This window comes from Ailuropoda melanoleuca, chromosome 12, assembly GCF_002007445.2.
Source record: "Ailuropoda melanoleuca isolate Jingjing chromosome 12, ASM200744v2, whole genome shotgun sequence".
NCBI classification, from domain to species: domain Eukaryota; kingdom Metazoa; phylum Chordata; class Mammalia; order Carnivora; family Ursidae; genus Ailuropoda; species Ailuropoda melanoleuca.
In genome coordinates this window covers 15,270,584-15,297,556 of record NC_048229.1, presented here as the reverse complement: position 1 = coordinate 15,297,556, position 26,973 = coordinate 15,270,584, and the positions used below count along the sequence as shown (strand labels likewise).

The window sequence follows — 26,973 nt, the reverse complement described above, 5'->3', positions numbered from 1 at the left end:
GAGGATGGTTTTGGGGTAGGGGTAACATCTTGGGACAGACAAATTTGCTCAGTAAATTTCCAAATTAAGTTCTCGAATGGTGGGCGCTTGGAATTTTTAGTATGGTAATGTGGAATCGTGTTGATGGGTCAAGTTTGATTAGTTTCTTTGATAAGGACACAGTCTATTTAAAGGTTTGTCATTTTGTGTCTATTTAGTCCCATGTTGTGGAGCCTGGTGCCTAGCAGCTGTTGTAATTTTTGTCGCTTGTCTTCTCAATCAACCCTGGTTTTGAAGAAATGAAAAGTTGTTTGACTCAGAAAAGACTAATCTACTTTTGCCGGGGGTTTTTAGCTCAGGAAATTGGATCTTCTGAATAGGAGCAAAGGATACATATCTTTTTGCCTTTTAAGAGATGGTTCTTCTGGGGTGCCTGGGTGGCACAGCAGTTAAGCATCTGCCTTCGGCTCAGGGCGTGATCCCGGCATTATGGGATCGAGCCCCACATCAGGCTCCTCCGCTGTGAGCCTGCTTCTTCCTCTCCCATTCCCCCTGCTTGTGTTCCCTCTTTCGCTGGCTGTCTCTATCTCTGTCAAATAAATAAATAAAATCTTTTAAAAAAACAACAACAAACAAACAAACAAACAAAAAAAAAGAGATGGTTCTTCTTTTCTGAACTATTTTACTGGTCATTCCAAAATAGAATCTTCAGGAATAGTTGCGAAGTATTAAATAGTGGTCAGATTGTGAGCTCTTAAATGTTGCCAGCCGGTGCTGTTTGACTTTGTCATCCTCAGACTTATAAGCCATTCTATTTCACACATCTTTAATAGAGCCAGGTTAGAACATTTATAACTGTGATGTGTCATCATAAATATGCATTGTTCTTATTTTAAGATGTTTCCGTTCTAAAAGCACAAGTACTTCTGTTGTTATCGGTGAATTTTTTTTTTTTTGATATTTAAGACCTTTTTAATGGCAATATATATTTAAAACAGACATAAAAATTGGCATTCACCCACATATCCAGGGCCTGTGGAGAACGAAGTTGGGATGAGTGGGTGAGTTTTAGGCAGCCAGGTGGCTCCCATGGGCTCTTCTAGGGCTGGGACTGGTAGCTTTCAATCTGCTGTGAATTTGGGGAAATAAAGTCTGCATTTTAGCTGCCACCCCTTCTAAGTGTTGCTCTTCTTGTGGGTTCATCAGTCTTTTTCCAGCGATTGCAGTGCAAATGGAACCTTACTCTTCAAATTGTCCAATATCTGGTTGACTCTCCACTCCCTACACGATGTCATGTGAATGGGGGAGACTCCCAGATGACACAGAGCCCATGGGGAGGACATGTGGGTCTCTGGCTCCCCCAGGGGTCTCTGGCTCCCCCAGGGGTCTCTGGCGTGGGGTTCACTTGGTGCCGGGCAGAATCTTTACTGGGCCAGCCTGCAGCCTCTGCGGATATATGCAGATGCTCAATGTCTCACTTGACTAGAGCTTTCTTCTAATTCTGGACCAAAAGCAAACAGGAGTTTGGAGGAGGATGGAGAGAATTCACATCCCAAAATTGGCTTCTGGAATGCAGTAGTTGGAGAGATTTAGTATTTTTTTTTTTAAAGATGTTTATTTGGATCTTGCCTCTTTCCAGAAAGGATTTGAGACAACTTAAAACAAAAGATATTTATAGGATGGCTCACAAAATGGGAAATCGGAGCAAAGGACAGGAAGAGAACTGAGTAAGAGTTGACATGACTGCAAAGATGATCGAAATATGCCCCAGCTTCTCCCAGCCAGAGAGGGAAGGATCATGCAGCCGGGGTGGGAAAAGAAAGGCATTGACCAGCAGTGGAGGACCTCGTTGTTGCCAGGCGCAGTATTGCCAGGCAATTAGTCTCACTCCAGTTTAGAGCAGGGGAAACTGAAGGGCAGAGAGCTGAAGTCACCAGGCCGCAGTTTGAAGCCACCTGGGCAAATCGGCCTCAAAGCTGCATGTTGACTCAGAATATCACACTCAGTTATCATCAGAAGGAGGAAGGATTTTTGTTCCTTGGAGTGGAAGAAATTTTTTGCTAATCAAACATTTTATTTGAGGCTGTACTTTATATTCTGTTTTGTTTTTTTTTTTAAGATTTTATTTATTTATTAGAGCGAGCATTGGGTGGGAGCGGGGAGCAGAGGGAGAGGGACAAGCAGACCCCTTCACTGAGCACAGAGCTGGATGGGACCCTGGGACCTTGATCTCATGACCCTGGGATCATGACCTGAGCTGAAAATGAGAGTCAGACACTCAACTGACTGAGCCACCCGGGTGCCTCTATATTCTTTTCTGGATTTTTTTCCTATGTACATATTAACAAATGTAATAATTTTTTTTTTTAATCACAAAAAGGAGGTTGTGCTTTATCCTGTATAGGATGTCACTTTGTATTATCACGGACAGCTACCCATGGCAGTGTGACTAGATTGACTCTGTTTATTTTTAATATCTACATCTTCTCCCATTATTTAGATATATTTCAGCCGTTTCTTAATGATGGATGTTTGAGTGATTTCCAGGCTTTTCCTCCCCTGTGTTACAACAGTACTACAGTGAATCTATGTATCTATTGATCTACAAACTACTCTAAGTTCCTGTAAAATAAATTGTCAGAAGTGGAATTATGAGGTCAGAGATTGTATGTTTACATTTAAATTTTTAATAGAGATGGTCAGATGACTATTGCAGGAAAAGATTGTATCGTATTTATTGCACACCTCCTGTAGTCTGCTGGGTGCTGAGAGAAATGCAAAAAGGATGCCCGAGGGTTTGTTTCCCTCTAGGAATTTCCATCTACACTGTGTACCTAATCCTAGGGAATGTCTGGGGTGTCTACTTGGGTGGGTGGGTGGGTGAGTGTGTGGATTTAATTCAACTTTCAAGCTTGCCTTGCAAACACTGTGCATGGTGTCTGGGACTAGTCTTTCATTATATTGATTCTCTTGGGTATCAGATGTAATTTCCTTAGGGCAGGGACCTTATCCTACATGACTTAGAATATGTCTCCCACATCTTAGGTGTTTTGTGGAGACATTGTAATTATAACTCGTCAGGCAGTATTTGAGGCTCTAATTGAGACATTCCCTTTTTTGGGGTATATGAAGAATTAATAACTTTGGCATTCTATACAGGTCATGGAATATCAGCCTGGAGGGGACTTGCTGTCACTTTTGAATAGATACGAGGACCAATTAGATGAAAATATGATTCAGTTTTACCTAGCCGAACTGATTTTGGCTGTTCACAGCATTCATGAGATGGGTTATGTACATCGGTAAGTGAGACTCTCTGGTAGTATTCTGAGAATTTATCTGTATCACCTAAGAATTCCCACAATAGAGCGAATAGATGAATAATTTCAGCCTTAAAATGATGCTTCATCCAAATTTTAACTGGCCTTAACTGCAACTGGCTGAAAGTATATTTTCCAGAGTGGCAGACATTTCAGCTTTGCCTGCTCAATGGTGAAATAGATCTAGAATTATAACGTACTCAAGTTTGCTAATAAGATTTGTGAATGTAGCTGATAAGACTGAGAACTCTTGCATGGGTTCCTTGAGTTATATGGTGGAAAAACTGAATTCGATTTGCAGAAGGAACTGGCATACCACGTAGAAGCTGAAGACCATGGAGTTGTACTTCTGACCTTGCCCATTAGTAGTTTACAAAGGTGTTTCATCAAATCCTCAGTCGAAAAGTGTCTCTTTACATCCTCACTCATGTGGTATTTTATGTACATCCGAGAATGTTGTTCCCTTCCCCTCTCCCCCTCCTTTTCTTTCTTCTCCTTCTTTTTCTTACTTAAATTTGTTTTGCAGAACGATTATTTTTAATTATATTTATCGATAGGGAAGTCTATATAGCAGAATTTAGACACTGAGATTGTTGGCTGAATTAATATCCTAGGTTAACAACTGCTTGCTGATTGACATGGGGAAGACAACGCTAATTTGTGGCTCTGATTTTTTAGAGACGTCAAACCTGAGAACATTCTCATTGACCGAACAGGACACATCAAGCTTGTGGATTTTGGATCAGTGGCTAAAATGAACTCAAATAAGATGGTAACAAAATGGAATAAGATAGCTTAATAGAGATTATGCTACGAAGTGTTCTGTGGTCCTCATAAGTTTGGAAAATTTTGATAACTTTGAGTGACATTTTGGAACCTTCAGCTGCCAGTGTGTGACATGATTTCTCTGGGGGTGGAGGTGGGGATGGGGACATAGAGCTATTTCCCAGACTTCTTTGACATTGGCACCCTATCTGTTAGTGCCCTACAAAACATTTTTAGGAACATCCTTATGGTTTGGTTAAAACATAAAGGGAAAATGCTCATTTTTGTTTTTCTTTTCCTTTTCCTTATTATAGATTGTCTTCTGTAATCTTATTTATCTCTCATCTCTATTTTCTATTCAACAAAATTGAAAGAAATCACTGGCACATTTGAACCAAATATCCTTAAGCATAAAGAACCAGCTGCTCAGAATGTCATTTCCAAGTCCTGGACCTCTGGTAAAAATGAAGCTGTATTCCCTGTGCTAAATAGGAAGGCAAGAGGGTACCTGCTGAGATCAAGAGCAAGAATACTTGAGGAAAAAGATGACAAAGTAAAAAAAAATATATAGACTTAAAAACCCTAATAAAATTGGTACATACTAAAGTGAATTTTCATGTGTTCTTTGCAAAAAAAAATGGTAGGTCTAAGAGAAAATCAACTTAGATTTTAAGACTTACTTTGTAACTGACCCATTTGGTGACCTGGACAAATTTTTAGGAACTTGGCCTTTCATTCTTTCTCAGTAAAATACTGATTCTCATTAAAATGCACAAGTTAAGAGGTTAGGGAGGCTACTCTGTAAAATGCCCCCCTTCCCAATCTCTGAGAGTTAAGTCCTTATAAAGGGAAATATGTAAAATTGCCTTTTTTTCTCAAGCTCTTTGGAGGAAAGGTGGGTGTTATCAGGTTGATATTAGGGAAAGGTTTGGGGTTATGTTATGTTTGTACTCCAGGCTCTGGGCTCCCTGTTCAGCAGACCTGAGGCCTACTTGAGATAATTTACTTAGTGTTAGGATTCTTGGAAAAACGGTCTCTCTAGGCACTGTGCCCCACCCCTCTACCCCAAATTATGTTCTTGTAATTGGTTTCACTTGATCATTACAATGAGAATTAGATTATAGGATCAAAACATTTTATGTTTTAAAAACTATGTGAAATTCAGAAATAGGCATGAAAACTTAGTTGTTGAATTTAGTGGAATAAAGCATGGAAAAAAGTTAAGTAATGGAAATGTTTATCATCTAGGATTCAAAAACTTGTACATTGCGTGAGTGACCTTAATACACTCATACATCTAGAAATAAACTGAAGCGTAGATACATGGTCTAATAATTGAAGCGTAGATACATAGCTCTGGATACCGTTGACATTGACCATTGATATTTTGCCCTGGATAGTTCTTTATTGTGGGGGGCTATCCTGTGTATTATAGGATATTTAGCTAGCTACATTCCTGGCCTCTATCCACTAGCTGCCAAAAACACCCTCTCCTCCAGTTGTGAAAACCAAAAATGTCTCCAGGCATTGCTGCATGTTCCGTGGGGGACAAAATCACACCTGGTTCAGAACCATCTCAAGTCAATTGAGAAACAGCAGACAGCTTATTAATGAGAGCCAGCACTAGGTGTTTGCAGCAAGAAAACCCACTTGGAAAACTAGATTATGATCCAGAGTCACTGCTTGGTAAATAAATGGGAATAAAGAGGCCCCATCTCTGCATCTGGAATCACTCACTTCCTTTTGAGCCGCAAGTGGAGAGACTGGACTTTCATTCATTTCAGATTTCTGTTTTTCAGTGCTTCAAACTATCCCTTTTCAGTTCTTCTAATTGGAACAACCTTCACTTCAGGCGCAGAACCCTCCAGAGTCACTGAGGTTTATTTGCAGCTCAGTGCTCAACCCCTGATTATTCTGGTGAAGGAGATAAGGCGCTCAGTTCTGCATACTTGAGAGTAATGCACCTCCTCTTCTCTTGGAGAAAGAATCGCCTCTCCAGAACTTTGTGCTTTTAGGGCCAGAATGTGACAAGCACATAAGAAGGACTTTTTAGCATTGTTTTAAGTGAAAAGGCCTTTAATTATAGAAGACTGATAATCTACAATCTAGATGAAGTAAAATATGGACATAGAAATACTGTTTTTTGTATTTTTGATCAGTGGAGGTGGGTTAAATTTTTTTTAAAAAGATTTTATTTATTAGAGAGAGTATGCAGGGGGAAGAGGAGAAGGGGAGGGAAAGGGAGAGGGAAAGAATCTCAAGCAGACTGAACTGAGTATGGAGCCCTTTGCCCATTGTGGGGTTCAGTATCACAACCCTGAGATCATGACCTGAGCCAAAACCAAGAGTCAGACGCTTAGCCGACTGAGCCATCCAGGTATCCCAACATGTGTTTCTTTTAAATAGAATGTTTTATAGGCCTAAAGGAGGTTCTAAATGTTTTTTGTACTTAAAATATATGAAATATAATCTACGTTTACTGAAATTCATGTATGCTACTCACCTAAAATCTTTTCCCTGCCACTCTCAAATATTATCTATGAATGATCTATGAATATTATCTGTGAATAGATATATAGATATATCTATATAGACTCATAGATATATCTATGAATAGATATTTGTGACTTTTGGATCTGTTGGGTTTTCCATCTTCCATTGTCATTATTTCAAGCTTCTTAGTGTGTTGCTTTGAAGTATTCTTACTAACAGTGGGGAACCGAACTGCCTAGAGGTTTGGGTGTTGATCTGAGACATGCCGTCCACCTGCTGTGTGCCCTTAGGCTACCCATTTAACCTTATTAGAATCTCAGAGTGGCAAATAGCAAACTCTTCCAACCTGTCTCATTCACCTCTCACACAAACACTTGTAAGGAGATTGTAAACAAAGAACAGTATAAGCAAGTTAAGTGTTGATCAGCCTCAGTGAGCAGTTGAAAATCCATAGGAGATAGCCTTTTTTTACATTTACATAGGAGTGAGAAAATTTTATCCTTTTCCCCCAAGAGGAAAGATAATGAGATACCATTCTCCCCCCCCCCAGTACCCGTCCCAACCCCCCATCCCACCCCTGCTTCTGCAGGTGGATGTTTCTTCCCTGTGTAGCCACTTGGGGAAATTTAGGTTGAAATAGTTTTATGTTTAAGCATTTTATGGGAAGAGGATTGGGAGGAGACAGTGGTTTTCTTACTTTCTTCTCATCTGCTTGTAAAAGAATCTAAGTTAATCCTTTTTTGTTTCTTTTCTTAACCTCTTTATCTCCTGAAATATGACTCTGCCTTCTGTCTCTTGGTCATTTTCTTATTGTCTCCTGCTGAACTGGTGTATTTTCTTCCCTGTCAACACAGTGAAAATTAACTAAAATTTAGTAAAACTTTTCAGATGGTGCCCTGTACATGGCTCTGCTTTTAATATCTTACCCAGATTGGCTGGCTGTGAATTGCCACCAGAGGAGAGTGAAAGCATCCTGCAAAATCCTTATCAGGATGTGTGACATTAAGTGTTGAAGGGGTTTAATGTCCTTGGAGGTCAGTAACTAATGGAAATTTAGCAGTCATTAAATTGTCATTAAAAACCTTTGTAAATTACTATTAAGTACCTAATGTAATTTATGCAGGAGATGTGCATAAAGGAAGCTAGGGATATTTTCCCTTAAAATTTAGAAAATTACAAAGTGATTAGACATAAATGTTTATAATCACATGCCTGTTGTGGGGCAGGAATTAGGGAGTTATCTGACTCTCTTTGATAAGTCTCATCATGAGTTTGAAAATGAGGCATTGATGACTTACACTCCTTGCTGGGTCTTGCTGATAAACACAACCCAGTCAAGTTCCTTTCGACTCTTTGTTGTTCTTGAACAAGTGACCAAGCCCTGTGCACTGCAAACCAGGAGAACTGAATATTCCCAAACAGTCTAGTGTGATGATAAAATAAAATCCAACAAGTGCAAAGATGCATATTTGAGGATTGCATAGTAATAGTCTGCAACGTAATTAGGCATAAAGGGTAAGCATTTAATGATGACATTAGTTTTTCTTCTCTTGTTTTCATATTAAAAAAAATATTATTGTCAGTATTGAGGGTTTTTACCAAAACCCTGTAGTTTAATCCTAATCCCGTGCCGAGCTCATTAACATTTACACACGCCTTAAAAGATAGAAGTCTTAATGCAGGCTCCCCAGCATCAAGGCTTTCCCTTGACTTAAGCTGCTTTCAGTTTCTCAAGCTTAAGGTGCCCTGTTTTAGACCAGATATTGTCTCCTTTCTCCCCGTTTTTGTCTATCAGCAATGGCTTATGGCTTTCTTGGGCAGTGTGGACCATCTAGCTTCCCCCAGTGGGTACTTGCAGTGAAAATTCTTTTTTTTAATAAAGATTTTATTTTATTTTATTTTATTTTTTTTAAGTAATCTGTACACCAACTGTGGGGCTCAAACTCACAACCCCTGAGATCAGGCGTTGCATGCTCCACTGAGCTGGCCAGGTGCCCCTCAGTGGAAATTCTGTTGCCCAAAGCAATGGATGACTGGCATCAAGAATACCAGTATCACACTGCTGTCCAGATTTAACGTTTGGAAAAACCTATGGTGGGCTTGAGAGAAGGGGTGAAAAGAGAAGGGGTAGGGAGAATGGGTTTCTTTCCTACAACCGTGGGTCTTTCGGGCAGAGGGATGGAAAAGATTTAAGTTACAGGCTGGAAGATCTTGGGTCTCCATTCCTAGGGAAGGGATATAAAGCCCAGCCTTAAAGATGCTTGGCCATACCTATAAAATCTCTAACGTCTCTCAGTGGCAGTCAACATTCTTTAATAGGGAGAAGGTTCTTTGGTGCCCATGTAATGCTCATGTGATAGAAGCCTTTTTAAAGGCAGGATTATTGGACAGCTATAGGATTATTCGTTAACCCAGATATGACTAACATCAGGCCGTTTCTGTTTTGATGGGGAAGAAGTCAGAGAGGTGATCCTTAGCCTTTAAATTTCATGGGTAAATAAGACTTCAAAACAGTTTTCAGGGCTGAAAGTATTGCCAGCTTACTCTGTTGTCTAGGAACGGGTTGGGGGGGCGCAGAAAACCTCTCATCAGCATCATTTCGAGAAACAAAAACATATAAACACTAAAACAAAAGGACAAATTCTTAGAAAAAAGGACAGTTCTTCAAATGGGATATATTTAGCTTTAGAAAAAGACCTACTACATTGTCCTAGCCTTTCTTTGCAAAGGCCAGGTGCTTGAGTGCCATTGGATTGGAGGGCTCTGGATTTCTGCACGGTGGGGAGGGAACCACAGGACCAGGAGTTGGGGGTGAGGAAAATGAACTCATTAACATTGGCCCTCTGGTGGAAGATATTTATCATGTCTTCCCCTGTGGGTGGCTTGAAGTAGGAATGTTGATTGCAGATATTTAAACTTGAGATACGACCCATCGACCCATCGGCAATATTGTTTTGCCCTAGTTAGCTGCAGGGTTTTCAATAATGGGTAGATTGATCTTATAGTTTGATCTTTAGGATTTATTATCATTTTGCTGTTTTCATATGTAAGAGAAGTTCCATGTAACGTGTATCAGGAAAGACATCTTCCGTTTTAGTTGCATACCTGACTCTTATTTGTGTAACTGAAGGGTGTATATCATCAACTCTTGCCCTTTTGCCTTTGGAGTATATCATGTACTTTTTTTTTTTTTTTAATTAGTAAATCGTTTGCATTTCCTGACAGCATGCCACTTGACAGAAGGTTTAAGTGCCTGGGAGAATAGTAATCAGTGGCAAATCAGCTTGTGTCTGAAATGTTGCTGTTGGCAATCTATTTGAGAATAATTGAAAGTTTGCTGTGTTTATTTTATTTATGGGTCTCCAGGTGAACGCCAGACTCCCAATTGGGACCCCAGATTACATGGCCCCTGAAGTGTTGACCGTGATGAATGGGGAAGGGAAAGGCGTCTACAGTCTCGACTGTGACTGGTGGTCGGTGGGAGTGATCGCCTATGAGATGGTTTATGGAAGGTCCCCATTCACTGAGGGGACCTCAGCCAGAACCTTCAATAACATCATGAATTTCCAGGTAAAGAGCCATGAGTAGATTCTGAAGTAATAAGGAGAGCTGTCATTTAAAAATGTGTGAGTGAACGTTTGTAATGTAAATCAGCAGTGCCAGATAATAACAATAGCAAATACTTACAAAGCACTTGGTGCTAAAAGCTGCTCTAAACGCTTTAGTAATTGTGTTTCATTGACTCTCAGCCGCCAGCCATTGTAAGCCTGTGCCATTATTTTAGGTACCATTAAAAAAGAAAAACTCTTGCCAATTAATCTATCATATTTCATTGATTACAAAATGCATTTTGATTTCAGTGCTGTTAAGGGAATAACTGAGTCTTTGACTTGAAATATAGTTCGTTAACTTGGCCAATTCTCAAACAATGTGAGAGGTAGATATCCTTTTCCTTTTACAGATGAGGAAACCAAAGCCCAAAATGGTTAAGTAACTTGCCTAGACTAACAGGAGGTCTGGCTTTGAGTCCATTCCTTTGATATTCTGCTGTGCTCTTTCTCAAGGCTCCTAGCTGTCAAATATGGTAGTAAAATCAAATGGGGATAGGAATTAGAATTATAGGAATATATATGAAGTAGAATTAAAACCGTTTCTAATAACTGTACATTCCAGTATCCTAAACCCATTTCTTAAGGATATGATAAATACGTATGTTTTAGTTTCAACCAAAAGGAAAAAAGAGAAACTTCACAGGTTCTTCTAACTCACTCAATCTCATCTTTCCGGAATACTTAATACCTATTTTCATATGCATAATACATATTTTATATGCTTAATACATACATATATTACTTGTTATTCTTGAGTCTCCTCTGGAGTGAAAGTTTTCCCTTAATGATTCTTGGGACCAATTTATCTCCTTCATTTCAGTCTGCTCGTTCAGTAATGAGTGAATTGCGCCTGACATGGTTAGGTACTGGGTTTACAGTGATGAGCAAGAAGGCTCTCTCTGCCTTCTTTCCCTGTTATCACACAGAAATCACAGTGCGCAGTGTTTGTGCAGAAGTAGATTACAGAGGGAGCATGGGGGGGGCAGTGATCGGGTGGAAGAGGGGCGCGGGATGGGGAGGGCGTTCTAGGCAGCGAGAACAGCATGATTTGTTCAGGCAGCTTTAAATAGCTCATCATTGTTGGACAGCAAAGAGCGAGATTGGGAATGTAGCTACAAGAGACAGAGAGGAGCAGGGTCAAATCATGAAGGATATTGAACCCTTGTAAAGGAACGAGGCCGATTGATGTGAACAGGCCATTTATTTTTGGAACATGCCTTTGGTCCAAAGTTAAGAGGGCACAAAACTTCCTTCTTAAAAAAAAAAAAAAGAAGTGGAACTTGCATATGTGAGAAATACTTTCTTAACTTTCGAACACGAGAAACTAAATCTGCTAAGGAAATGCTAATTTTGTTTTTATTTTTTGGAATAGAGGTTTTTGAAGTTTCCTGATGACCCCAAAGTTAGTGGCGAATTACTTGATCTGATTCAGAGTTTGCTGTGTGGCCAGAAAGAGAGACTGAAGTTTGAAGGCCTTTGCTGCCACCCTTTCTTCTCCAAAATTGACTGGAATAACATCCGTAACTGTAAGTAGAACCGTAGTCCTTCACTTCTGGTGTTGGAATTAAGCGTAAATACTTAAGAATGATTGGAAATCATTCTAGCCCACAGAAGGTGGTATAAATTATATAAATCAGGGCCTTAATTATCTACAGGGGATAGAAGGCTAATGACGGAGCTGTTGGTAAGTGATAATTCTTCTTTAAAATTGTTTGCACAGGACAGGGTCATCTATCAAACTCTGGGCTTATGTGGCCTTCTGAACATCATCTCTCAGTAAGTTAGAGGTACAGATTGATGGAGTTCAACGGTTGTCGCTTGCTTTGACAGAGTTTCTTCTCAGAGGAAAAGCAGACCTAGCTATATCCTTCACAAATTAGGAAAAAAGGACTCAGAAATGAGGCATAGTGCCAGGTTGCTCTGCGAATGGCCAAGCCTGCACTAAAACCATAAATGTCTCTCTGTGTTCGTTTGTTCTCCTCTAGAATATTTGTCTTTGGTCACAAGCTTGTAAAATGCATAACGTAGTTGCACAGTGGAGTCATTCATTCATACTTATGTTACTTTGGGATCAATCAGTGCAAATGGAATTCATTAAAAACAGAGACCTGATTTATTATCAACAAAAACCAAAATGCTTGATTTCTTACAAATTGGTGATTTTATTGTTGTTGTTGTTAAACCTTTTTATTTTTGGATGTGTTGTTGATTGAATGTGACCCAGTGATTAGCACAGATGGGGGCCAGTAGGAAAGCAGTTGGTCCGTGTGAGTGTTTTATCTTGTGATGAGGGGAGGTGGGGATTGGAATCCATTTCTAAGGTGTCAGCACCAGGCTTCTAGCTGGAGCCATATCGTCATAATGTTTGAGTTGGGTGAAGATCCAGCGTTGTCCAGTTGAAAGCCATTGTGATGGTCTCTCTAACCTGCCCAAATATTTAAATGGGCTACATTTTTGTAAGTATTTCTTAGCAATTTTTTTTTTCCTTCTGGTAGGGACATTGCTTACTTTTCCTAACCTTCAGGCATCAACCCCTAAATCTCCAAGGTTCAGGGCTTTTAATCAACAGTGTATTTTCAGGGCTGTCTTCTTTTTTTGCTTTTAGAAAGATTTGATACAGTTTCCTATAGATGCTATTCATATATTCAGTCTTTTCTTACCTTGCCTTTGTATCTCTGTAGCGTCCTTGAATGAGCAGTTAATTTTTCTATGTGTGCACTTGCCGATTATGTCTTAACAGCCTGTCTCCAGTCAAGCGAACCAGTGAGTGGTAATGAATTACCTGAGTAACTTTATTTTGAGTTTTGGTACACCTTGATGTTGTTTTTGGTATGGTGTCAGAATTCCCAGATTTTGTCCTAGTCTTTTTCTTCCAGGCTGTTTTATAGACTCTGGGGTTATTGGGCTGACATGTGTAACTCCTGTTCTGTAAATTACATAATGCCTGTAGAGGATACATTTCGGTGTAGATTATGGCCCATGCTGTCCATCACAAGGCCCATCTTTTAGGGGCGCCTGGCTGGCGCAGTTGGTTAAGTGTCTGGCTCTTGGTTTCGGTTCAGGTCTGATTTCAGGGTCATGAGATCAAGCCCCACATTGGGCTCTATGCTCAGTGCAGAGTCTGCTTGGGTTACTTTCTCCCTGTTTCTCTCTGCCTCTCCCCCTGCTATCTCTAAAATAAAATAAATAAAATCTTTAAACAAACAAAACAAGGCCCATCTTTTAGAAGGTCCTGGTTTTCTTTGGGATGAGATGACTTTGTCATCTTCACACTATGGCTGCTGCCATACTTGACTCACCGTGCCTCCTCTGCCTATCTACTTAAATTTTCCATGTCCTAATACATACCCGCTTAGTTTTTCCTTATTATTATTTTTAAAATTTTATTTTTAAGCAGTCTCTACACCCAATGCAGGGCTCGAACTCACAATGCTGAGATCAAGAACTTGGAGTTACATACTCCACTGACTGAGCCAGCTAGGTGCCCAGTTTTTCCTTACTTTAAGATATGTGCATGTGTTGTCCGCCCCCCCCCCCAAGCCCCATTTTGTATCAGGGAATTCTCATCCATCCGAATTCTGATTTTTTTTGAAGTTATTTTTTTAAAGTAAAAATTGCAGGGTGCCTGGGTGGCTCAATTGGTGAAGCGTCTGCCTTCGGCTCAGGTAATGATCTCAGGGTCCTGAGATCGAGTCCCACATCGGGCTCCCTGCTCAGCAGGATGTCTGTTTCTCTGTCTGCCCCTCCCCCTTGTGCACACGAGGGTGCACACGCTCTCTCTCTCTCTCCCTTGCAAAAATAAATAAAATCTTAAAAAAAACTTGAGAAACAGTAAAAATTGTATATATTTAAGGTATAGAGCATGATGATTTGATGTACATATACATGGTGAAATGATTACTGTAGTCAAGCTAATGATCATATCCATCTCCTCACATAGTTACCATTTTTTCCTTTTCTGTGTTGAGAGCACCTGTAATCTACTCTCTTAGCGAATTGCCAGTGTTCAATACAGTGTATTAACCGTAGTCATCATGCTATGTATATTAGATTTGCTTATTCCTCCTATGTAACTCCAACCTTGTACCCTTGGACCACTATCTCCCTATTCCCCCTGCCCTCATCTGGTAGCCATCCTGCTCTCTGCTTTCATGCATTTAACTCTTAGATTTCACAGAAAAGTGAGGTCATGCAGTTTTTCCTCTTTCTGTGCCTATATTACTTCCCTTAGCATAATGTCCTCCAGGTTTATCTGTGTTGTTGCAAATGGCACGATCTCCTTCTTTTTTTTTTTTTTTAAGGCTGAGTGATATTGCCTTGTGTGTGTGTGGTGTGTGGGTGGGTGGGTGCGTGGGTGTGTGTGTACCACAACTTCTTTATCCATTCCTCCATTGATGGGCACTTAGATTGTTTCCATATCTTGGCTGTTGTGAATAAATGCTGCCATGAAATCAAGATCTCTTCGAGGTGTTGATCTCATTTTCTTCGGGTGTACAACCAGAAGAGGGATTGCTGGATCATGTAGTAGTTCTATTTTTAGTTTTTGAGCAACCTCCATACTGTTTTCTGTACTGGTTGTAACAATTAACATTTCTACCAACAGTGTACAAGGATTCCCTTTTTTCCACATCCTTGCCAACACTTGTTGTCTCTTGGCTTTTTTTTTTTTTTCCTCCAGATAGGCTGTATGCTAGGCGTGGTGCCCAGTGCAGGGCCCAAACCTATGACCCCGAGATTAAGATCTGAGCTGAGATCAAGAGTCTGAAGCTCAACCAACTGAGCCAGCCACACACTCCTGTCTTGTCTTTTGGGTACTAGCCATCCTAACAGGTGTGAAGTGTTATCTTGTGGTTTTGATTGGCATTTTCCTGATGATGAGTGATGTTCAGCACCTTTTCAGATACCTGTTGACCATCTGTATGTCTTCTCTAGAAAAATGTCTTTTCATGTCCTTTGCCTTAAATTTTGATTTTTAAAAATCTTGGTGGTTTTTATGGACTTTCAACTCCCAGTACAGTGGCTCTGAAGCATTATGAAATATGTTTGCTTTAAAAAATTCCTTTTAATTTTAATAAACCTTTAACTTTGGAATAATAATAGATTTATAGAGAAGTTGCAAAGATAGTACAGAGAGTTCCCACATACCCTTCTCCCAGTTTCCCCTGATGTTATAACATCTTACATAACTATGCCACATTTGTCAAAACTAAGATTAATATTTGCACATTGCTATTAATTAAACTTGAGACTTTATTACGATTTCACCAGTTTCTCCACTCATGTCTCTGTTCTGTTCCCAGAATCAGTCCAGGGTGCCATATTACAATGAGAGTGCAGTTGATGGGACTATGCCTGGCTGAGATACTTGGTGTAGCTCAGCCAGTGGGTGGGATCTTTATTTCCTCTGAGGACTGGTAGCACCTTTTCCTGGAGGTTCTGTGGCATCCCTATGCAGAGAGCCACGGTATTCATTGAGTTTCTCCTAGAAGATTTCCCAGTTTTTCACCAACCTCCAATCCCTGCATATTTGCAATCAACTCAGGGTCGTGTGATTGAAAACATTGGTGGACTGCTGTTTGAGCTACTTTCTGACTACATAACTCTAACAGAAATTATGCCTTTGTCCAGTCCTATTTTTCATAAATGCACGTTGAGTGATTTTTATCAACCAAGACACTTGAAGCTGTTGGATTTCCCGAGTTTATTGTTGCTGCTCAAATGCCTTATGGCTCCAGCATATTAAATATTTCCACTTGCCACACACAAGATTGTCCCTTGATGAAAGCAACATTAGCCTCTCTGCTGCCTCACCCTTAATTCTTCTTTATCTTGTTGTAACCAATGAAAGGAAGTACTGCTTAACACAGCAGGTAATAATCTTCTAAAACTCATTATCTCAAGAGGGGGTCTTGGCAAGATATATAAATGCAGTTTAAGAAGGGTCTGGGCAAATTTCTGAATGACAGAATTGGGAGTGGCTGCTAAGGGGAAACTGGGACATGCCTTGGCTTTGACACTGAGGTCAGATGGAACATCTGCGTCCTCCTGGGTCCAGCCTCTTAGGGTTGCTCTGGGTGACACCACATGAACCAGGAACCTGACCCAGTTCCGGAATGCTTATCTTCCCAGCAAGTCAAAAGCTTTGTGATGAGTTACTGCCCCATGAAGGTCATCAGGCACCCATTACCCTGATGGTCCATTCCCAGCTTCGCACAATCAGAGGTCAGCTTGCGTTTTCAGCTGCTTATTATTATCATTATTTCAGGGCTCCTTTCCAGGTTCCAGTAGGAGGCTTCTTAAGTATCCTGGGCTCTGCAGTCCCAGTGATGTTTCCAATGCTGGGCAAGAGTCTGGTTGTACCCAGCCTGATTTTCTGTGCTTCTGGAGAGCTGAGGCCAGTTGGAGTGCCTCTTTCATTCATGCCCTCGTGGTTATGCCTCCATTCCCTGGCATCGCGCACCTGCTCCTGTTAGTGAGGAAGTTTTGCTGCCTGGTGTGCTTTTCTAGTCACATCTCTTAAAATATCTTCCCTGCACAGGCATAGTGATGTCAACGGAACCAGCATGCTTGTCCCAAGACCGCCATGTCCTGACAGGATTGCAGAAGTATCCTGGCATGTCTGTGGTGAATGCGCTAGAGAACTTGCATTGTCTGTTACTTATGACACAGGCTGCTTCTCCTGACTTTCACTATTCTCAGAAAGACATGGTTCTTGCAAAATTATTGTGAAATGAGTACATTTCATTTCTGCTGGTCGTGAGTGACCTGATGGTGCTCCCATGCTGATGAACACTGAGTATTCCCCTGCTGATAGGTCTCCTTTTTGTCATTGATGATCATTGTGCACTACTGGGCCCCGAATGGCCACAATTGCACAGTCCTGTGATTGCTCAATAAAGGATGATGGCCTTCTGTTGAAAGGAAAGGGATTTTGTGGCTCCCTAGCCTCAGCTGAGCTTACGTATTGTTGTGTGCAGAAGTAAGCACCATGTAACTCACTGGGCGTTTTATTCCAGTTCTTAATAGGGTAGGAAATATTGGTTAAGTGCCCCCTGTTGTATGCCAGCCACTAGGTGTTTAAATACAGCACACCGTATTACTTCAAAACAATTCTGTCAGAGGTCAGGATTATTATACCTATTTTGCAGATGTGGACGCTATGCTCACTTGTCTCAGGTCACATAACACATAAGTGAGAGAATCCGGATTTGGGTCAAGCTCTTTGTGACTCTAGAGCCCAGGCTCTTTCTACAAAACCACGTATACCTTAGCATAGATCATTGTTAGTAATAATGTCTGTGGTGATGACAAAGAATAAACCATATCACACTAGTGAGTGGTTTAATCTCTATGTCTGTTTAGCACATATGGGATTGCAGTAATTTTTGAATCCACAGGATTCCTCATGATGTTTGAGTATCTACCTTCCTCCTCATTGTGTTAAATTAGCTGTACCTCTGTTGATGGACAAATGTGGCTATGGCCCTGCCTTCAGGGAACTTATAGTCTAAACTTCAGGTCCTCTGCATACATAGAGCTGTGTTCCTATTGAGTTGTTGTAGCTCAAAGTCATAGAAAGGTTAATGCTTGGTAGGTTACTTGCTGGCTTACGGAACCACAAATGCTTGATTTTTTTTTTTAAGTGTTATTTATTTATTTGAGAGAGTGTGTACACATGACTTGGGGGAGGGGCAGAGGGAGAGGAAGAGAGAGAATCTCGAGCAGACTCCCCACTGAGCGTGGAGCCTGTCATGGGACTCGATTTCATGACCCTGAGATCATGACATGAGCCAAAATCAAGAGTCAGACACTTAACTGACTGAGCCACCCACACGCCCCCACATAGGCTTACTTTTAAACAAAATATGGACAATGACCTGGTGACCCCTTCCCCACATGCAGCATCCAGTTCTTCCTGCTAATTTGTTACCCTCCCCAGGCCTCAGACCTAGCCTAAGAAAGGACAATGTTGGATTGAAGACCCATTTCCAAAATTGGGGTTTATATAGTCTTGGGATGAATTGACAGGACTCGAATCATAGTCTCTGTTTATTAGACTAAGATGTCTCAACCACGGCACTGTTGACATGTGGGACCAGATCATTCTTTGTGGTGGGAGCTGATGTGTGATTGCAGGATATTTAGCAGCACCCCGACCATTACCCATAGATGCCAGCAGCACCCTCCCCCGTGCAGTTTGTGACAACCAAATATATGTCTCCGGCCATTGCCCAGTGTCTGTTGGGGGCCACATCTGCTCCTGATGGAGAACAACCGATTTAGAAGAATTGGCCTGGTTATTACCAGGAGAGAAAGTATGGCAGTCATCAGAATCACTGAAGACTGCTGTTGCTAACAAGCAATGGAACCATAGTTTGGGGTCAGCAGGACCTTGTTGCACAGAGCGTGGCATCGGCATCCCTGACATCACCTGGGAGCTTGTTAGAGATGCAGAGACTCAGGCCCCCCTAGACCTGCTGAGTCAGAAGCTGCACTTTAATAAGATCCCCAGAAATAAGATTCCTGTGCATATTAGCATTTGCAAAGCCCTGGAAGAGGAGAAAATTAATTCTGTCAACCTTAGAATTTCTTGCTCATCTTTGTAGGGTCCTTCTTCCTCATTTTGTTCTCTGGTCTTGGGATAAGGGGTGACTGCTTTTTGGCTGAGGACTTCCATAGGTGGATGGAACTGCTTAGAAATGCTGGATTTTAGGCTCTGCTTTTGAGGAATTTAAAGCTTTTTTTCTCAGATGGGCTTTACAACCTTCATATCTTTCAAGATGGTGGCTTAACTTAATCTCCACCTGCTGATAGCAAATAGGTGGTTGTAAGAAGGCATTTATATGCCTTCCACTCCTCATCCCTGCCCCCACCCCCAATTTACTATTGTCCCATAGTTAGGTTTCGTTAAGGATGGATCAAGTTTTCTTCATTAACTTTTTAGCTGTGTATTATATTGCTATGCTATTTATTGAGCACCTATTATGTGCCAGGGGCTCTGCAAAGGCCATTATGTGTATTATTGTCCCATTTACTCACTACACCTCTGTGAGATGGGTGCTGTGATTAGTCCCACGGTACAGGTGAGGATATTGAGGCCTAAGGAGATGAAGCCACTTGGCAAAGGTCCCAAAGCCAGTGATTGGCAGTGGCAGAAGTCAAATTCAGGTCTCTCTGACTCCAGGTTCTCTTTGCTTTTAATTATTATTAAAGTTAGGGGCGTCTGAGTGGCTTAGTCATTAAGCCTCTGCCTTCGGCTCAGGGCGTGATCCCAGAGTCCTGGAATCGAGCCCTGCATCTTCTTCTCCCACTCCTCCTGCTGTGTTCCCTCTCTCACTGGCTGTCTCTCTCTCTGTCAAATAAATAAATAAAATCTTGAAAAAAAAATCCAAATGGCACAGAAGGTTAAACAGTGAAAATTGTCTCCTTCTCACCTGATGCCCAGGGCCTCTCCTAAAGTGATCCACTAGTGTCAGTTTCTTATATAACTTTCCAGAATATTCTACACCAGCATAAATGCCAGTATGGCTTATACTCTTTACAACATTGTTATACTGCCTCCCAAGAAATCAGGAATTTTTATCGTCAGGTGATTTTCCTGCATCATCGATATAAATGAAGAAATCTTTGTAAGCCCTACCATATTTATCCTTTGAATTGGCCACTGATGAGCAGTGTTCTCTTCTTCACAAATGAAAACTCCTTATGGTTTTAACATGAATATTTTATTTATTTATTTATTTATTTATTTTAGCGTTCTGCTTTTAGAATAACATTATCTCAATGGCTTGTGAAGTGCATGCACGTGGGTGCGCGTTGGTTTCTTTTGGACCTTTTTCAGGTCTGCTTGTTTTGGCTTCCTATCATTTGAGCACATGTCTGTCCATGCTTTGTTTTCTAAGCTAGTTTGCGGTGGTTGGTAGATTGCTTCTCTTTTTGCCTTTGTTGGCCCTGAAATGTATCTCCCTGTTTGATAACCGCCTAGTGACTTCAGGGGCACGAGGAAGTGAGGAAGGGGAGCTGGGTTGTTGGGGGATCAGCATGAGAGAGAGAGGAGGGTATAAAGAGCAGGGGATGCTGTAGTAGTGATAGCGGGAATTCAGCTTACCAGCCCAGGAGCATGTGGGCACCCCCCGCTCCAACATAAACAAGGAATAATGAAGACATGTAGTCAGGAGCTCTTACAGGCTTATGGGCTACACAGGCGCGTATTTATGTATCTCTTGGGGATTGTTCTGTTTTTAGAAAGTAAGTTATTGATAGGAGAAAATAGGCTAAGAAGAGCTAAATGCTTATAAATTAGGATTATGGGATTTCCCTGCTCTAGTCTGAATTTCGAAGCTAAATCCAGAGATGTTAAAAATATGCAGTATTTCATTTTATTCCAAGATAAATTGAGATGGCTTATTTTAGAGATAATTGCAATATCAAAAGGATAAAAATAAATAAATGTAGGAATCTGGTTGATGAGGGTATCCCAGTAAAGAAATAAAGTCAGGGTTAAAGGTAAAAACAAAGAAGTTCTGGTCAAGTGGCTGGATGAGGACAGACCTGGGACTCTTAGCCTCCTAGTGGCCAAAGCAAAATGGAAAATATGAACAGTGACAATTGACCCTTGAACAACATGGGGGTTAGTGATGCTGACCCCTGCATAATCAAAAATCTCTACATAACTTTTGACTCCCCCAAAACTTCTAACAGCCTACTGTTGACTGGAAGCCTTACTGATGTTGTAAATAGTTGATTAACACATATTGTGTATGTTATATGTATTATATACTATAGTCTTACAATAAAGTAAGCTAGAGAGAAGAAAATGTTATTAGAACATCATTAGGAAGGGAAAGTACATTTGCAGTACTGTGCTGAATTATTGAAAAAAATCATGTGTAAGTAGACCCCTGCAGTTCAAACCCATGTTGTTTAAGGGTCCACTGTATGAGAGCCTCAGTCCAATGAGTGAAAAATGCTCAGAAAAGACTTGATTTTCTGGATACCGAGCCCTGAGGAATTTCATCATTGGGTTCCCCATAAATGAGATGCTCAATTGACTGAGCCACCCCCTTGCACCCCCATGACTGCTTCTTATAGTGCCTCTTAGTGCAAGCCAACAGCGCAATGCTAAATTTTAGTTTAGTAAAATTGGTTCTAAATAAGGTAAATTAATGCCTTCCCTGGGGGAGAGTGGGGAATAGGTTTTTCTAGAAAGCCCATAAATTGGGAGTCCTTGACCCTTAAATTCTCACTTGCCCAAAAACCTTTTACAACCAAGCAAACATGGAAATGATTTGGCCAAAGATTAAGAATTATATTAGGGGCGCCTGGGTGGCACAGCGGTTAAGGGTCTGCCTTCGGCTCAGGGCGTGATCCCGGCGTTCTGAGATCGAGCCCCACATCAGGCTCTTCCTCTATGAGCCTGCTTCTTCCTCCCCCACTCCCCCTGCTTGTGTTCCCTCTCTCACTGGCTGTCTCTATCTCTGTCTTATAAATAAATAAAATCTTAAAAAAAAAGAATTATATTAAACATCTGAGACTATATTCAGCAGCCAACTTTCGAATCAATTCTATGAAGTGTGGCGATTGCATTTACGCTCATTTTCTGAGTGTGAAATTTGCTTAGGACTAAGGAGCTGACTGGCAGGAGTCAAAAGAGGTTAAGAAGCCAAAAGACAAAGAGTAGGAGGTCCAGGTGGTTCACAACCAAAGATTTGGAAACGATTTTCAGTGTCTCACTTTAGAGAAAATGAACGTGACCAACTCTGTTGTTTCCTGGTAATGGAAAGAAAAGGATTACGTTCATTGTACAGCATTGGCAGTTTGGGTTGTAAGGCCCACCCTTCCTGTCCTTCAAGCTTCTGACAAACAAAGGACATACACAAGGAACTAGGGATAGCCACATAGTGATGGAAATGTCCACTTTATTCTCGGCAAGGCTCAATAACCCTTGTTGCAGGGCTCCAAGACATTTACCCATCCTCCCAGAGAAGAATGGAGGGCCTTCCCTCACGGACAGAGAGGTCTTGTCATGGGGGGACTGAGGGAACGACGGAGGACAAAAGAGGTCAGGTCTGAGTGCCTGCCAAGTCTGGACGTAGGCAGTGAAACAGGAAGTGTTCAGCTTGGTTCTTTGCTTTCCAGGCTCAGTAACCCTGCCTTCCAATAAAAGATAGCCTGGCGATGTCCAACTCTGATGAGTCACATTAGCTCCTTCTTCCTGGAGGAGGAGTGAGCAAGGGGGTGAGGCTTGATGTGTTTGTTCAGAACTTCCACCTCATTGGGTGAAGGAAAATGACTGGAAGCTCCTCAGACCAGGAATGGATTGGGGACAAAATATTCGTACGGACAAAATATTCGTACTTCCCCCTGGTTGGAAAGAGTTTTATTGAGGAATAATAGAGATACAATAAGCACATGTATTTGAAGTGTACAGTTTATGTTTTGATATATGTATATAACCGCGAAGCCGTCCCAACACTCAAGAGCATGGACATGTCCATCATCCCCAGAAGTTTCTTCATGCCCCTTTGAAACTGTTTCCTGACACCCCTCCCCATTCCTTCCTTTGTCCTCGGGCAACGACTGATCTGCCTTTTGTCACTGTAGTTTAGCTTGTGTTTTCTAAACTTTATATAAATTGAGTCCCGCAAGGTGTACTTATTTTGTCCAACTTCTTTCATTCAACATAATCATTCTGTGATTCTTCCCATGTTGTGGCATGTGTCATAGTCCGTTCCTTTTTACTGCTAAGTGGTAGTTCATTGTATGGATATACCACAGTTTGTTTATCCAGTCCTCTGCTGATAGACATTTCGGTTGTTTCTAGTTTTTGGCTATTTGCAGTAAAACTTATATGAACATTTGTGTACAAACCTACAGACATACGCATTCATTTCTCTTGGGTAAGTATCTAGGAGTGGAATGGCTGGATCATATGATAGGGATGTGCTTCATTTTCTGAGAGATTACCAACCTATTTCAGAGTGGATGTACCATTTTTTATTTTCACCAACAACGAATGAGAGATCCAGTTCCTCCACATCTTGCCAATGCTCCCAGTAGTTGGATTCAAAGTCACTTGTATCTTGGGATATAGTCAGCTATGGAGATAGATTTAAACTTTTTAAATTAAATATATATACGTGTGTATATATACACACACAGACATATATACGAACATATATACATGTATATTACTTTTTTCTATGCCATTGGCTTGATGAAGAAGTTAGGTCATTGGCTAACAGAATACCCCCACATTTGTCTCTTTGCTTCCTCATTAGGGGATGATGGTGGTACTTGTTCTTCTGGCCCCTATAAACTGGAAGGTAGCTCCAAAAGCTAAAATAGATTCTGATTTGGCGTTTCTGGCAAGAATATCTAGTAGAGGGGCTTCTCCTTGCCTAAGATGGGGGAGTATGAGTGCCAAAAAGATTGCATTGACTTGAAACACAACAAATATATAACAGTTTCTGAGTTCTTAATGATAATTCAAAAAGAAATCTCACTGGTCACTTCCGGCGGTTGCTAAGGGCCCCCAAGTCATTACTCTGAATGTTGCTAAATATAGGGAAAGAACCAAGCATTTGTCCTGCCTTCATACTTGAACTGTATTTCTGGGTGACCAAATTGATATGCTAATAAATGTAGAAGGAATGGTGAAATGAGAAAACCACCGTTTTGCAGCCCTTAATGAAATAAGGGCTATAGGCAATGCTCATCAATGGTTGTAAATCTTTAAGTGAAAGATTGGGGGCTCTTTAGGGTGGAGGGATAAGGCTGATGTCATTGGAACACACGGATCATTCTGAACATCACAAGATGGGAGACAAGCAGACATTGTATGCCTTCTAACGTCATGCATTAAGTAGATAACATCCAGAATACTGGGAAGTATTCTTGCCAAAAGAATTGAATATGAATGTAAGGAAGACCCTCAATTGAACTGCCAATTAATAGGAAACACGGGGGACAGAGAAACATGTTAAATGACATCACAAGTATACACTCACCCAAGTCCAGAATGTCGGAAATTCTACAGACATGTGATCCAGTGTCTTAGACCAGTAAATGACTTTAAAAGAAAGTCAGTGGTACAGATTAAGAGACACACCAACGAGGGGCGCCTGGGTGGCACAGCGGTTAAGGGTCTGCCTTCGGCTCAGGGCGTGATCCCGGCGTTCTGGGATCGAGCCCCACATCAGGCTCCTCCGCTATGAGCCTGCTTCTTCCTCTCCCACTCCCCCTGTTTGTGTTCCCTCTCTTGCTGGCTGTCTCTATCTCTGTCCAATAAATAAATAAAAAATCTTAAAAAAAAAAAAAAAGACACACCAACCAAATCAGTTTGTAAACCTTGGTTGGATCCTGACTGAAATGAAATCAATTGTAAAGAGACATTTTTGGGACAACTGGAGAAATCAAACACAAATATGGTGTTAGATAATGTTGTGGAGTTACTATTAATTTTGTTGGATGTGATGAAGGTATTGTGGTAACAGTGTTTTGGAAGTCCTTATCTGTTAGAGCATTGGTTAGAACCTTGGCGATTTTGCCCCGCACGGGACATTTAGCAATGTCTGGAGACAGTTTGGTTGTCATGACTTGAGGTACTGTTGGCACCTGGTGGGTAGAGGTCAGCGATACTGCTAAATGCCCTACAAGACACATGACAGCCCCCTACAGCAAAGCCCTCTCTCCTCCCACATGTCATTTCCTCTAAGAAATCCTGCTTAGAGATATCTACTGCACTAGTTATGGTTGAAATGATATAGTGTCTGGGGTTTGCTTTTAATAATCAACAGATGCGCAGACAAGAAAGGGATGAAGTGGAACGGGATGAGAGTTGCTCGTTGTTGAAGCCGGGCGACGGGCTTGTGGGAGTTCATTTTACTACTTTACTACTTTTGTGTATGTGAAGATTTTTATAATATTTAAAAATAAATTTGAAAATGTTGGAGAAAAGGATACTGCAGTGTTCCTAAGGGCAGCAAAGAATGAGTGTAATGTGGTGTGTTCTTGGGTTTAGGTAATTCAAGGAGGAAGGTGCTAGAGCGATCCGGTCTAGGGAATGGAAGCCGAGGAACCAGCTCCTTCACTATTGTTTAAGTATGTTCTGGGGGCCTCCACCTGGGCCCCACACTGGCTAGATCCAGACGCATCCTGGCAGGGAAATGCTGTCATTGACAGTTGCGATTTGAAAGGATTCTGTCTTTGGAGCATTTCCAGCCCGTGTAAGTGTTTTGCAGGTTTGCTGAGTACCCAGAGCCAGAGCGAGGGGGGCAGACAAAGTAAAGCTACAGTATTAGTATTATGACGCAGAATTGAGAGAAAGCATCTCTCAAAGTATAATTCTGTGGGAAAACGTCAGTCGTTTACCAAAAACTTGATGCTAAGCAGCCTGGTAGGATCATGGCTTTTGAGAATGGCAAGATTCAGACAGAGCATGCCACTCCATCGAGATCTTGAATCTGCTACCTGAAAGGGAATCCGCTTAGCCGTTGGAAGCCAGACCCTAGCATCCTTGAGACTGATTGATTGAAGCATACTTGAATAATGCTAACTTCCTTATTCATCTCCTTTGAAGACACCATTGTAAAAACTGACCGCTGGCCAAATCAGCATTACCTTAAAGCCTATGACTCTTTTGGAAGCAAAGACATGGGACAATATTTTATTTACTTAAGTCTATTGGAATCTGGATCTAGTTTGTCTTCTTTTTATATTTCTTATGCAACATGTTGTTTGGAGGAGCTATACCTCACCACTTCCTACCCAAAGGGGAGAAAGTAGGGGACTTGCCTGAGGCTCTGGGGAATAGACTCTGTTCTGATGGGCTGAATTAATTTACGTGTATTTAGTAACTAGCTGTATTTGCCTATCCCCTAACTTATTCTATTGGTTCATTCCCATGATCTCTCTGATCCTGGATATCTTGCTCTTGCTATTGGAACCTCTTTCTCTTGGAGCTGTTCCATCCTAAGAGTTGGTCATTGATATTCCTAAAAGCTCCGCTCTTGTGTCAGTTGTCACATTTTGCCCCTTCTTTCTATAGCCTGCCTCCTGTTAATCCACATCCTCTGTGTTTCTGTTATCACTTCCTTACTGTAGAATTTGTCATGTTGACTATTGTAGGCTTGTCCTTTAGAGGCTTCTAGCATCAACTTCTTCCAGCCATTGGTCCTGCGGTGATGGTATCAGTCTCTGGTACTGACACCAACCCAGTGCTCTAAAACTCTGTTTAATAATCCCTTCTGTCAATCCAATCCAGGGTTACCCTGCTTCAAGATCCGGCCAAGATTTCAATTTCGCTTCCTTCCCAGCCTCATTACCCATGGCTCTCTCAGGCTGCTGCTCTGTGGCTTTTCTAAAGTGGTACTCTTCCCCACTCCAGCCAGCCAAGATACCTTTTAACGAACTCTTGACATTCAATCACCTCCATGACACTTTCCCGCAGGAACACACAAAACTCACGTATCCCCTTCGGCAGAACTTACTGGTACTCCATTTATGTATCTCTGCTTTTCACACCCACACCTTGACCTCTAAACGACATAAATAGCCTCTCTTCACCTACTTTGCAGTTCTGCCTTTGTACCGTGGGTAAGTGCTATCACATTGGTTGCTTCAGAGTGTAAGGAACTGGAGGACGGCTGCTTTTCTGGTCATCTTCCTTTTAGGGTTGAATGTGGCATCGGATTAATTAAATACTTTTTTTTTTTTTAAGGTACAGGACATCATGGTAGATAGAATGAAGCTGAAAATGTTTTTGATTTAATATTGGATGCCCACTGTGTTCCAAGCATAGTCCC

At 41.3% G+C, this 26,973-nt stretch overlaps 1 protein-coding gene across 8 annotated transcripts in view; it reads left to right on the top strand.

Annotated features, from left to right (window-relative positions):
* The window catches only part of CIT (citron rho-interacting serine/threonine kinase), a 170,887-nt gene that overhangs the window by 29,533 nt on the left and 114,381 nt on the right, over positions 1-26,973 (top strand). For all 8 annotated transcript variants that reach the window (XM_034672359.1, XM_034672358.1, XM_019800123.2 and 5 more), the window contains 4 exons: positions 3,139-3,281; positions 3,978-4,071; positions 9,924-10,127; positions 11,541-11,694. In XM_034672359.1, coding sequence (XP_034528250.1) covers positions 3,139-3,281; positions 3,978-4,071; positions 9,924-10,127; positions 11,541-11,694 — 595 coding nt within the window. The remainder of the gene's footprint in view (positions 1-3,138; positions 3,282-3,977; positions 4,072-9,923; positions 10,128-11,540; positions 11,695-26,973) is intronic.